The 14,217-nt window shown below is 38.8% G+C and overlaps 1 protein-coding gene across 2 annotated transcripts in view; it reads left to right on the forward strand.

Moving 5' to 3' along the window:
- The first annotated feature begins 733 nt into the window (after positions 1-733).
- The window catches only part of LOC134821714 (uncharacterized), a 46,985-nt gene continuing 33,501 nt past the window's right edge, over positions 734-14,217 (forward strand). The window contains exon 1 of one of the 2 annotated variants that reach the window (XM_063832447.1): positions 734-901. In XM_063832447.1, the coding sequence (XP_063688517.1) occupies positions 753-901 (149 nt within the window). In that variant the 5' untranslated portion in view covers positions 734-752. The remainder of the gene's footprint in view (positions 902-14,217) is intronic. The other variant, XM_063832448.1, reaches the window with a different exon arrangement.

Here is a 14,217-nt window from a genome sequence, read left to right on the forward strand (position 1 = left end):
TATAGTAGAGGACCGCAGTAGGAATTTGGTCGTGTTCGGTTTAATGGAGACAGATGATGAGAAACTATCCGATAAAGTAGACGAACTGTTTGAACAAATCGAAGTAAAACCACGCTATGAAGCTGTCAGGATTGGAAGGAGATTAGCCGACAAGACCAGACCTGTCAAAATATCGGTCTCAAATACCAACAGTGTCCACGATATATTATTGAAATCGAAAAAACTGAAACTGAGTCAGCACCACAAAACAGTTTTCATTTCTCCGGATCGGTCATCTGAGGAGCAAACCAAACACCATCTGCTGGTATTGGAAATGAAACAGAAGGCAAAGGAAGATTTGAATAGACGCTATTATATCAGAAGTGGTATTATTTGTTGTGAGGACAAGATCCTAGACTAATTTAAATTATTTACGACATTGTCATATTCATTTTCACGCTTGTCTTTTTCACTCACCCTTTAGAGCCGCTCTGACATGGTTAGTAGCTGGCACTTGTGCCGGCAGCTAACCATATGGGCGGGATATAAGCACATTATTTCATTTCATTTCATTTCATAGTACAGCGAGAGTTGTGAAATTTATAATTACTTAAATTTTGTTTGCTACTGTAACATTATAGACACGCACGTAGCATATTATGTAGTTGTAGTATTTAAGTTTCCAGCTGTTCTTGCATAATGTAGTAGATAGTTTTATGTTTTATACTTACTTTTAAGTACCATATTTTATACAATAACTATTTATAGGTATAATGATACGACATCAAGTTTCATTCATTTTGATTTGCTTGCTTTTCCACCTGTCATCATGTCAAGAAGATGTAGCAATTGGAGAGGGATTAGTGACGATAGAGGCATCATGTGACATGACCATCAGCTCATGTACTTCACCTCCCTGCCGGTTTGTGGACACTGTTTACATTAAAAAATCAACGTGATTAAAAAGTTTGGTACATATTATGTACCAAACTTTTTAATCACGTTGATTTTTTTCCTTCAATTAGAGCTGTTATACAACAATGCATACTACGTTTTGAGTTTTGTTTATTTATTATTTGTTTTGACGAATTACTTTGAATAACTTAAAAGATTTGACAATTTAAAGGTTTATATGAATTTATACCGGTAGAAAAAAACTAGGCCTGTAATCTGAATGTGATCAGAGCCCTTATTTTTATCATAAGTTTATGAGTCGTGACACTTAAACATCAAAACAAAATTGAATAAGCAAATAAGTTCAAAGTTAATCACATAAAATTCAAATCTTCATTTTTAACCAAATGATCTTCGGAGAGCACCATATACGATGTTAGTAGCTCTGGTATTAGGAGTGCCACTCAGACAGACGATCACTGCACCAGGTCTAGTACTCATAGCAAGTCTCACTCCGTAGAAGAGTCGTCCAAGGAACATCTCGTTGATCACTCTTACAAGATCGGCATGAGAGGCCCTTTTCTCGAGTAGCTGTCGTCCTTTGAAAGCTTTATCGATGATACTTAGCAGCATGTCGACAATCTTTGAGAGGTCAAGATTCACGTCAAGTTCAATTGGGCCTTTAACTTGAATTTTGACGTTAGAAAACATGGGGTTTTCGTTGTTGGGTGCTCTGACGATTACTTCAATTGGCTTTGTTTCTGTTCCTGGGACAACGTTTCCATCTTTGTCCAAGATTCTTCCCGATGCTGCTACAGAGAAATGGAATTCTTGTGGCCTCGCTAAGAACATGGGGGATTTTGTGAGGGTTCCTTGCACAAACACCATATCGTTGAAGATTTCTCCAAAGAAAATCTTCAGAATGCTCCCTACATCAATAGCAAAGGAAGATCCAGGTGGGAGGAAGGTTCTGGAGGCAGTGTTAACCACAAAGTCAGATACAGAAACACATGTCATATGACCATCCTCAGCTTCAGGAAGAGGTAAACGTCTGATGCCACTGTGGTTGACACCCTTGTTATTGACAGGCCTCACCTCCATACCCACTCCTGCAACCATGTGTCGGCTCCAGGACCTGAAGTTCCTGACGGGGAACTCCAAGCGGAAGAGGTTGAGAACGTTGATGTTGGTGGGTAAAGCCTGGAAGACACTGTTAACCATCCCATCTCCGTACTTCTTCACTCCATTGCAAACTCCCTGGGTTACACCAGGCATCAGACCTTGGATAATCATGTTGGCCAGATAGTTGATGATCCCGCAATGGAGGTCAACTCGTGGCCGTCCAACGTGGAGATTACATCCCATACCTTGACTCCTGAACTTACCTCCGGCTACACTGAGTCCAGTGTCCAGCTGAGCGTTGATGCCATCTCCGTAAGTGTCGAACTGTCCTCCCACTCTAATTTTTCCTATAAGTACGTTGATGTAGACAGCAATCTGGGCGGTGAGATGTACTCTTCCGTTGGTAAGCTTCACTCCCAATCTGTTCCTCTCCATGATGATGTTCACGTTGGCAGTGTCCAAGGTCCTCACTTGGAATGACTCCAGATTGGCTGGTCCGAGCCGCATGTTGTTCACCCTGGTGTACCTCTTGATCAGGTCGTTGACTTTTCTGATCATTCCCCTCATCATATTCTCCACCACTTGGGTCCCTCTTGGGTTCAGTCTCCCGCGGAACGTCTCCGTGTTCACTGCCTCCCCGCTGAGCGCCAACGCTGCTATGAGTAGTACCAGTACTTTCATCTTTAGAATGGTCTAAATAAATGTGAGCTGACCAGAGAGATTAAAGATTTGAATTTTAAACTTTGATTTGGGTGTCATTTATACTGGATAGTTGCAGCTGGTACTTTAAGCAGATGTTCTGTTATTATTCATCGTGGCGTGAAATGTCCCATAAACCCGGCTTCCAATACAAAAGAAGTTTTCGAAAACAATGAAGGTCAGACTTATCGATAGATTTGACACCTATTTGAAAGTATCCATTGTTTGCGGAAAGTAACAGTTTGATTGATTTTTTTTTTTGGGAACTGGGTTTTACTACCCCAGTTAATGTTTACTAAAATAGATATTGAACAGCAATTTAATAAGATAAAAATCGTACCAGCGTACTTTAAAATCTGTATGATTCCTGAAATTAAAAGTAGCTATGACCATTAAGAGTTAAATATATTGTTTATATTCCCCATCATGGACTAGTGGCTCAACAAAACTGCGTCGGAAATTAAAGCTCAGCTAAAGCCTGAAGACTGTTCAGTCTTGTTTAGAAAATAACTACAGCTACCAATATGTCCCTCACAAACATGGTCCAAAACATATCAAAACAGCACACGAAACACACACTCAAAAAAAGTTGTCAACCGTTGCTCTCATCGGCACAATAAATTTGCCCGTTCTTTATGTAAAACTTTTTGGTCGGTTCTGCAAGTGCCCGCTTCTTCATGTCCTGTACCAGATCTTTCCGGAGCTTCCTCTGTTCGACAGACCGATCAGGGCTCAAGAAAACTGTCTTAAACTTCTCACTCTGCCGCAGGTTCCTGGCATTCCTCAGAATCTGATCAACGATGAGCGAGTTTGAGGTGATAACTTTAACTGGTCGCGTTGAGTCAACCGTTTTCTTTTTTCCTATTCTCTGAGCCTCTACTTTTGGCTTTATGCCAATAGTTTCCAGAACTTCACTGACTTGAGATTCGAGCTTCTCTTCTTTTTCCTCAGGCAGACCGAAGATAAGAAGGTTCCTGCTGCGGTCCTCCTCTGCAACAATAGTCTTGACTACAGACGTCAATGCTTCCGGGCTGATTACTGGAGACTGTGCTGGAAAACTTTGAACGACTGAGCTGTAAGATTGGAACTCCGCTTTCACTGAATCAGCTACTGAACTTGACACAGTTTTCTTCATCGCTTCAAGTTTCTCAGTCTTGCAAGCTGATAGCTCGGCCTGAACACCGATAACCTGCTCTTGCTTCTCAATTAACTGACCCTGAAGTCTGGTCAACACATTCTTATACGCTTCAACGGTCTCCATAAGATAGTTCGTATACTCAAAAGATCGACCACACACATCGACAATCTCCGGCTTATTCAGTCTGTTGAAGTTCTTAGCATCCGCAATGTCCTTTAACTTTCCGTACGGCTTGCCAAATTTCTTCAGAGTCTCTTTGCTCCAGGTGAACATCTCATTCCACATGTAATTGATACTTCCAAAGTCCAAATCTGCCATCGTAAAGATCAGCAGAACAAGCTAGCAGCGCAGTAGCGGTGCAATTATCAAAAGATAAGCAGTGCGATAACGAGAGCTAACAAATTTAAAACGGCAGTGAGAGTGTATTATTAAATAAAAAGTTTATATTTTCCAACTTCAGGAGGTTTTGTTTGTTGTTTGGGGACCGGTTTTTGGTACCCGGCCAATGTTTACAAAATAATATAATACATAACAATATAATTTTATTTAATATGCGTGAATATGAAAATTGAAAATGTTGATTACGTCTATTCATTAAAAACAAAAACAGAAACTTTAAAAATTAAAACTTGTATATCATGATTTATTAACATATAGTGACAAATAATTTGATTTGATACGACAGATGATCACACGCACTGTTTTATAAGCTACTTGAGGTTAAAACAAAAAAGAATAACTGAGCCCATGTCTTATCAGCACCTGCTAGCGCTATCTATATGATGCTATTAATATGACAGTGAATGGGCAGTGAAAAAAGTGGCATATGGTTGATAGTGACTAGTGTGCTAACCGTCTGGTTTTATTTATTCCTTAGTTTATTCTCGGTAGTTGATTTGTTGTGTGCCTGATCTTGTCGATTTACGTAGCCCGGGTATATTATTCTTCATCGTTTCCTGAGCTTTGTAGTTCTATCATTACACGCTTCGCTGATTTCTTATATATGCTTATTGAGAAAATGCTAGATGGGCAAGTTATGCGACTAATGTTGTGCTCGGTAATAGCTAATATAGGACCTTTATACAGAACACTAGCGCGTAGATCTGGTTGAGAGTACGTTGTTAGCCAGTCGATATTGTCGTCATAAGACGTGCCATACTTTGGTATATCGGGAGGAAATAAGTCTTTTATCGACGACGGCAGAAGGCCAGGCATGTAAGTTATCTTGTGCATCAGAGTCAGAGCATTTTTTATGATGACCCTGTTTACAGATAATATTTCGTACTCTTTAAACGTAGTTTTAGTATGATCCGGAAGCTTACCGTCCTTGTAATAGTAATTCACGTAGCCCGGCATAACTGCTCGTATTCCCTGCTTTTGTTTAGTGAACAGTGATTCAATATGGGATTTTGCAGCAAAGCCCCAAACTAGTGAACAGAAATTTAAGTGAGATTGTACAAAACTTTGGAAGATCTGTAAGCGTGCTTTGATTGGTAATTTGCAAAAGCTGATAAATAAACCAGCTTTCACAATAAAGTCATTAGCGTACGTGTGAACTGTGTATTTGAGAGGCTATTCAGTGAGAGGATGAATTTAATAACTGATCTCTTGCACAACTCACGAATAATTCAGATGTCTCATATTATAAATGTAAGATATTTCTGATGATGATAACAGTGAAAATCTAATATATATGGATACAAAGAGCATTTTACAATGTGCAATTTTATAATAATATTAAATCCGTTATAAATAGATGTTCTTAACAAACTTCTTAACGGCCATGTAATTGTGTTGCTGTTAAAAATTAGAGTGCTACTCTTGGACAGCCGTCTGAATACAATATGCTCTTAAGCGGACATTTTGTGTGACACAGTAAGTTTCCCGTTCTAACTTTAACATTCTGACATAAATGACGAAAAATTACGGCTCGTTTCTCACAATATTATGGTAATCACCAAATAAGAAAATATAAATTGTGCTTATAATACACACTGGTAGGAAAGTGATAGTGCCGTAGTTAAGTGTACCAGCTATCGAGATCGTGAGACTATCATTAATCATGCATGCTTGCTCTGGCATGTATTTGTGTACATCATCATATCATCATACACACGTGATATATACATCATCTATAATCCCTATAATACACGTAACACGCGCGTCTCTTTTTATCATAACGTTTAGTCGTTCATTCCATGGCTTCTACATGCCTTTGATTTTATCTTATCTCGTATTTAATCTTTCATTATCACCACATTTTGCCGTCAAACTAGGCCTGTAATCTGAATGTGAGCAGAGCCCTTATTTTTATCATAAGTTCATGAGTCGTGACACTTAAACATCAAAACAAAATTGAATAAGCAAATAAGTTCAAATTTGATCACATAAAATTCAAATCTTCATTTTAACCAAATGATCTTCGGAGAGCACCATATACGATGTTAGTAGCTGTAGTAGTAGGATTGCCACTCAGACAGACGATCACTGCGCCATGTCTTGTGCTCATAGCAAGTCTCACTCCGGAGAAGAGTCGTCCAAGGAACATCTCGTTGATCACTCTTACAAGATCGGCATGAGAGGCCCTTTTCTCGAGTAGCTTTTGTCCTTTGAAAGCTTTATCGATGAAACTTAGCAGCATGTCGACGATCTTTGAGAGGTCAAGATTCACGTCAATTTCAATTGGGCCTGTAACTTGAATTTTGACGTTAGAAAACATGGGGTTTTCGTTGTTGGGTGCTCTGACGATTACTTCAATTGGCTCTGTTTCTGTTCCTGGGACAACGTTTCCATCCTTGTCCAAGATTCTTCCTGATGCAGCTACAGAGAAATGGAATTCTTGTGGCTCGGCTAAGAACGTGGGAGATTTCGTGAGGGTTCCTTGCACAAACACCATATCGTTGAAGATTTCTCCAAAGAACATCTTCAGAATGCTCCCTACATCAATAGCAAAGGAAGATCCAGGTGGAAGGAAGGTTCTGGAGGCAGTGTTGACCACAAAGTCAGATACAGAAGCACATGTCATATGACCATCCTCAGCTTCAGGAAGAGCTAAACGTCTGATGCCACTGTGGTTGACACCCTGGTTATTGACAGGCCTCACTTCCATACCCACTCCTGCAACCATGTGTCGGCTCCAGGACCTGAAGTTCCTGACGGGGAACTCCAAGCGGAAGAGGTTGAGAACGTTGATGTTGGTGGGTAAAGCCTGGAAGACACTGTTAACCATCCCATCTCCGTACTTCTTCACTCCAGTGCAAACTCCCTGGGTTACACCAGGCATCAGACCTTGGATAATCATGTTGGCCAGATAGTTGATGATCCCGCAATGGAGGTCAACTCGTGGACGTCCAACGTGGAGATTACATCCCATACCTTGACTCCTGAACTTACCTCCGGCTACACTGAGTCCAGTGTCCAGCTGAGCGTTGATGCCATCTCCGTAAGTGTCGAACTGTCCTCCCACTCTAATTTTTCCTATAAATACGTTGATGTAGACAGCAATCTGGGCGGTGAGATGTACTCTTCCGTTGGTAAGCTTCACTCCCAATCTGTTCCTCTCCATGATGATGTTCACGTTGGCAGTGTCCAAGGTCCTCACTTGGAATGACTCCAGATTGGCTGGTCCGAGCCGCATGTTGTTCACCCTGGTGTACCTCTTAATCAGGTCGTTGACTTTTCTGATCATTCCCCTCATCATGTTCTCCACCACTTGGGTACCTCCTGGGTTCAGTCTCCCGCGGAACGTCTCCGTGTTCACTGCCTCCCCGCTGAGCGCCAACGCTGCTATGAGTAGTACCAGTACTTTCATCTTTAGAATGGTCTAAATAAATGTGAGCTGACCAGAGAGATTGAAGATTTGAATTTTAAACTTTGATTTGGGTGTCATTTATACCGGATAGTTGCAGCTGGTACTTTAAGCAGATGTTCTGTTATTTATGAAGATCTTTCTTTTGTGGCGTGGCGTGAAATGTCCCATAAACCCGGCTTCCAATACAAAAGAAGTTTTTGTAAAACAATGAAGGCCAGACTTATCGATAGATTCGACACCTATTTGAAAGTATCCATTGTTTGCAGAAAGTAACAGTTTAAATAAAACGTTTCTATTTTCCAACTTCAGAAGGTTTTAAAAGCTGATAAATAAACCAGCTTTCACAATAAAGTCATTAGCGTACGTGTGAACTTGAGAGGCTATTCAGTTAAAGGATGAATTTAATAACTGTTCTCTTGCACAACTCACGAATAATTCAGATGTCTGATGATGATAACAGTGAAAATCTAATATATATGGATACAATGAGCATTTTACAATGTGCAATTTTATAATAATACTAAATCTGTTATAAATAGATGTTCTTAACAAACTTCTTAACGGCCATGTAATTGTGTTGCTGTTAAAAATTAGAGTGCTACTCTTGGACAGCCGTCCGAATACATGCTCTTAAGCGGACATTTTGCGTGACACAGTAAGTTTCCCGTTCTAACTTTAACATTCTGACATAAATGACGAAAAATTACGGCTCGTTTCTCACAATATGGTAATCACCAAACAAGAAAATATAAATTGTGCTTATAATAAACACTGGTAGGTAAGTGATAGTGCCGTAGTTAAGTGTACCAGCTATCGAGATCGTGAGACTATCATTAATCATGCATGCTTGCTCTGGCATGTATTTGTGTACATCATCATATTATTATCATACACACGTGATATATTATACATCATCTATACACGTAACACGCTCGTCTCGTTTTATCATAACGTTTAGTCGTTCATTCCATGGCTTGTACATGCCTTTGATTTTATCTTATCTCGTATTTAATCTTTCATTATCACCACATTTTGCCTGAGAGTCCGTCAGGTATAATAAGATAATACTCGTGTGTTTGTTGAAATATTGACAAATGACGATTATTATTACACTGCCGCGAGAGACAAAATTTTATAATTCTCCGACTTAAAATTAAGGTCATTAGTTACCTACCTATTAGTTAAACACTTAAACTGTTTGAATTCTGTCTGACTCTACATTATATGCCTTAAATGCACGTCTTAGCTACCACAAAATAATAGTGACCGCAGTCTAGTACATAAGAGGCTAATTAAGAGACCGATTAAGAGACCGATTAAGAGACCGATTAAGAGACTGATTAATAGACTAATTACGAGACTAATTAAGAGACTAATTAAAAATTAACTATGACGTAATATGAACTAATTTCTCTTATTCGTGGTAGTGGGGTAATCGACATTTGAAAGTTGGAAATAGTGAATATACGATGGTGAAACAATTCTTTAACTATGCTACCCCCTCCTTAAGATTGCATTGTTCACGAAAGACCGAGAGAGGAACCCCTTTAGTGCACAATTCACGTGATATTATCTGCATATATACTCCTGATTTGCTCTCCTTAACAGTGGGGTAGTAATCAGCCCCGCCGTCCACCCTATCAATGAGATAATATATTTGAAATAAAAATGCCCAGTTTTGCTGATCCCCATATTATCTCCATGTTATTTTAATATGGATATATCCATGTCTAGTATAGTATGAAGAGGTCTAGTGTACCTGTCTACCCAGTAGATGTGTCTACTGAGCCTACCACTTACAAGGTAAGATTGTAGGCTCAGTAGACACATCTACTGCCTTATTGCACAATCTCTCAAGTATCACTACTCATTACGATATCGGTAGTTATACTCATTACAATATCGGTAGTGATACTCATGATGTATCACACTTTAACAGTAGGGTAACCATCCACCCCGCTGTCCCTGACATTATTTAGAAGAATTCTCTGGAATCTATGATAAATATATGGTAGTATTAATGACTATCGGTGTTGCACCGTGGTTATACTCAGTGATATCAAGACATGTGAACTGTGAGAGTGTCAGTTGCGATGCTAATGTAAAATGTAATTATATAATTGTATATCAAGTACCTAATGTATTATGTGTCAAGCATAATGACGTATCCACTTTATTACCCATATTAATCATACGGATCAGACATGTGGATCAAACGTTTAACAATGTATAGGCACAGCGAGTTATTAACATTATTTGGTGGATGACTACCATTGCTGGAGGAGTACTCCTTCATAAAATGTAATGTTAATAACTACCGTGATAATGGCTGCTGACAGGTTACATATTCATGGGGATGACATTATCGGTGTTTAGTGAAGGTTTAGCTGTTCTGGGATCAATTAGACTTCCAATTAGGAGGGAGATGTGATGAGTACTTTACATAATATTCTGTAGTATAAGTTGGTTAACAACTGTTTAAAATAAGTCAGTTCATTACTTTAGCTTTAGCTTCATTTCAGACCATTTAAGATCCAGATACTGTTAGGGAGGTTAACCATGTTATGTATTTTGACACGTGGCAGTGATTCTGAGATCTGATTGGTATATCAATGTCACGTGCCAGAAAAACAGTGCTAAATAAAACACTGCAGCCCTGCTTATCACAGACCACGTGACCAAGTTAATATCACGTTACTTAGAACTTTAGAAGTCGGTGCTAATTTCCGTTCCTCGTCTTCAATTTTATTCAAATATAAGGTGTTCCAGGTTATAAGTCGGTGCGAAATTCCGTTCCTCATTTCAGATTTAGTTGAAATAGATATGACTACTACTACTACTACTACTAAAGTTTCAATATTTTGGAGTAATGTTCACTGAAAAGCTCCACACACCCCACTAGTCAACATCTCACTAGTAAATCACAGTCAACTGCAGACAAATCGCTATTTAAACAGCTGCACTGGCAAACATTATTGGATAAACACAGGGAAGCATATCTATTGTCTGTAGATACATTGTTACTATAAACGTTCATTATGGTCTGTTTATAACTTTTTGTTGGGCTGTGCTTGTACGTTAATCGTGATTATTCCTTTAAAGAGACGGTCTGAAGAAACAGAAAAGACAAATTGCTGTCACGTGACAACCCACTGTTTTACCAGCAGCTGTAAGGTTGACCGCTAAAAAGCAGAATTACTTGTTTATGACATAAATTTCATTATAAATGTACTAATAATTTCATGATTCTTACAGTACATGTTAAGTTGTGACGACACTGCTACACACAAGTACTTAAACAAGCACACAAGTACTCACAAGCACTTAAACAAACACACACACACACACACACACACACACACACACACACAAGCACTTAAACAAGCACTCAAACAAGCACACTCACACTCACACTCACACTCACACTCACACACACTCACACACACATACACACATGCACACAGCCGATATAACTTTGTATTTAATCCTCTTCTTACATGTGTAAAAATACACAAGTACAACAATACACTACACCAGGAAATCAAAATCTGTCAGCCAGCCTGAGAGATCTAACCGAACTATCCCGTACCGCCCGGTACCTGGCCATTTATTACACTAATTTCCTAATTTCTAGCCCAGATTCCCAGGTTACGTCACTTAAAACTAAAGCGGGTGATAACTAAAACAGTAAAACGGGTGTGCCAGTTTAAGAGCTATTAAAGCTTTAAAATTATCTAGCTGACCAAGAATATTTTAAATATGTTAAATTCTTTAATATGGAATGAAGCAGCATACTTCTGACCGGGACCAGACGATTTCAGGCATTTTATATTTGGTGATTACAACAGTTCTGACTGACTTATTATCCGTAAAATTTGATTTGATTTGAGATGAATTGAGGTCCGCTGTAGTTTGGTTTATGGAGGTTAAGTTAAGTGAAACACGCCTTTTATTTGAGGATTGAACAATGAAATTACAAACGATATGTTTTTTGACTCAGCTAATCTCACAAGAGGTAAAGTACCTCCAAAGTCTCTTAATCAAGATCCAACATAGATATCCCAACAATCATTAAGTTCAAAAAGTTTGTTGATCAGATTTACACAAAACTGTCTCTCATACTCAGACTATTCTGCAGTTTGATTAGCTTGATCCTGGAATTTTATTAGGTCATGTTACATTAATTCTAGAAAATTGAAAAATAATTGTATAGTTGAACCAGCGGGGAACCTAGAAAAGAAAAGGAAATCATTCTAAAGAAATCCTGAAAGCTCACCCATGTAGAAGTCATGGACTATTATAGAATATGGACTTGTGATTTTTTGATGACAAAAACACTGTAGCGTCAAGAATTGTTGACAATTGACATGATCTGATGATTCGTCAGTGTATGGGAAAGAAATAGCTCTCGTGATTATAATGGGAGAATAGTTGATTACAGATGGTTAAAGATATCAGCAATTAGTATTATCATTATATACAATTAATAGTGTTATTATCATTATAATATGCATAGTATGACAAGAACAAAATAGCCACTGAATAGGAAGAATATAAACATTAAAACAAAACCAATCTTATTCAAATATTATGATGAATTGATATAATACTAATACAAACATGATATTAATATTTAAAGCATAATAAAATGAAGCGATAATGAGCATAAAATACGATATTAAGCACCCCATTCAGCACACGAATTAAAAAACACAAAACAAAAATAGAAGGTGAATAATTTCCTTTTTCTGGCAGACAATCTTCTTTTCTGGCAGACTGTCCTTTTTCTGGCAGACTGGCAGACAGTCCGTTTTCTGGCAGACTGGCAGACATTCCTTTTCTGGCAGACTGGCAGACTGTCCTTTTTCTGGCAGACTGGCAGACAGTCCTTTTCTGGCAGACTGTCCTTTTCTGGCATACTGTCCTTTTCCTGACAGACTGTCCTTTTTCTGGCAGAATGTCCTGTTCAAAGGCAATGAGTGCGACAAACTGTAGACAAACTGTAGACAAACTGTAGACAAACTGTAGACAAACTGTAGACAAACTGTAGACAAACACGACTGGAAAAATAACTGCTAATAGTCAGATCAGCAGAAAGATTCATAATAAAAAACAGGCTCTAATACCCCAGAACTCTTCCTCGGGGACTCCTCACTTTCATAACTTCTGGTTAACTCCTCAATCAAATCATTACAATCCATTCTCACATCATCAGGTCCACTGTCAAATTCGTTACAACTATCTGAACTACCAGCACTATTGTCATTTCTCTTTCTCGTTCGGAGCTTTAAGACTTGACATGACTTTATGAAACATGAAACAATTTTATTAACATAGGCCCTGAATTCCTCCAGTCTCCAATAATATATGATAGGATTAATAGCGGCATTAATGGCAACGCTTGAAATATAAACAATGCTCGGCATATAGAGGGAGAACCACCATGGTTCTGATGACAAGGCTGCAAACACACTGGAACCACTTAGGATCTTGATAACCAACGAGAAGATGTACACAGCCAGGGGAGCTTGAAATAGCAGATAGACAGCCATGTAGGATGATATTGTCACCATAGCTTGGAGTTGGAACCTTCTGGCTACTCCGAAATTGGCAGCTGCTCTGGCTCTGACTCGCAGCAGTTTGTATGTTATTATAAGGTAGCAGCCCAAACTGATAGGTATTGGAAGACAATATACTAGTCCAGGAATATGGGATAGAATTAAACTTTTAAGTGACTTAGGTTCGATGTTGTCGGCTGCAAAACCTGGGGTACAAGCTCCTATTATACCTATGTAGAAGAACTTTTCATTGTAAAAGAAAGGGCATATCTCAAGGACGAGGAGAAATACCGCAACAGCAATAAGCGTTATCTTCATTTTATTGATCGTTACCATCAAGGGGTTGTAAATGTTCATCACACGCATAACACTGGCGATGCAAACAATGTTGGCAGAGCATCTTGAAGCAAAGCTCCATATAGATCCCCATACCTGACATATCAATACGTTGGAAAAAGCCAAAGGACGTCTATCTCCGAAATGGGATATCGCTGGAAACACTGCAAGGGAGCATATAACTAGATCAATAACAGCGGCAGCCCGCAGGATTATTTTAAATTTGAAAGCTGTGGATCTTTTGAGGAAGAAGATGAAGGTGATGAGGTTGGTCATGATGCCAAAACAACAGCAACCTGCCAACAATGACCCCTGGATTATGGCCAAGACTTTGTCATTGCTGCCATCAATTCTCCCTTTGAATGCTTCCACGACATTTTGAAATGAATAAGGTTGAGGTTTTCCCGGACCAGACATAATCTGCCACTTTGCTGAAGTGTAGATGTTAAGTGAGCGAGTCTCAGGTTTGCACGATTGGTTTTGAATTGGCTGAAAATTTATTTCAAAAATATTGCTTGCAGTAAAAATATTCAAACAGAAAATCTAATCACTATAATATTAGATAGGAGCAATACAAGTCACTGCTATCAAAATATGACTAACAACGCTCACACTAGATGCAACCGAAAACTTCAATTAATTTAGACTGAGATTTAACGGCTTAGTGGCTCAGTTGGTTA

The sequence above is a fragment of the Bolinopsis microptera genome, chromosome 10 (genome assembly GCF_026151205.1).
Source record: "Bolinopsis microptera isolate Bmic1 chromosome 10, MBARI_Bmic_1.0, whole genome shotgun sequence".
Lineage (NCBI taxonomy): Eukaryota > Metazoa > Ctenophora > Tentaculata > Lobata > Bolinopsidae > Bolinopsis > Bolinopsis microptera.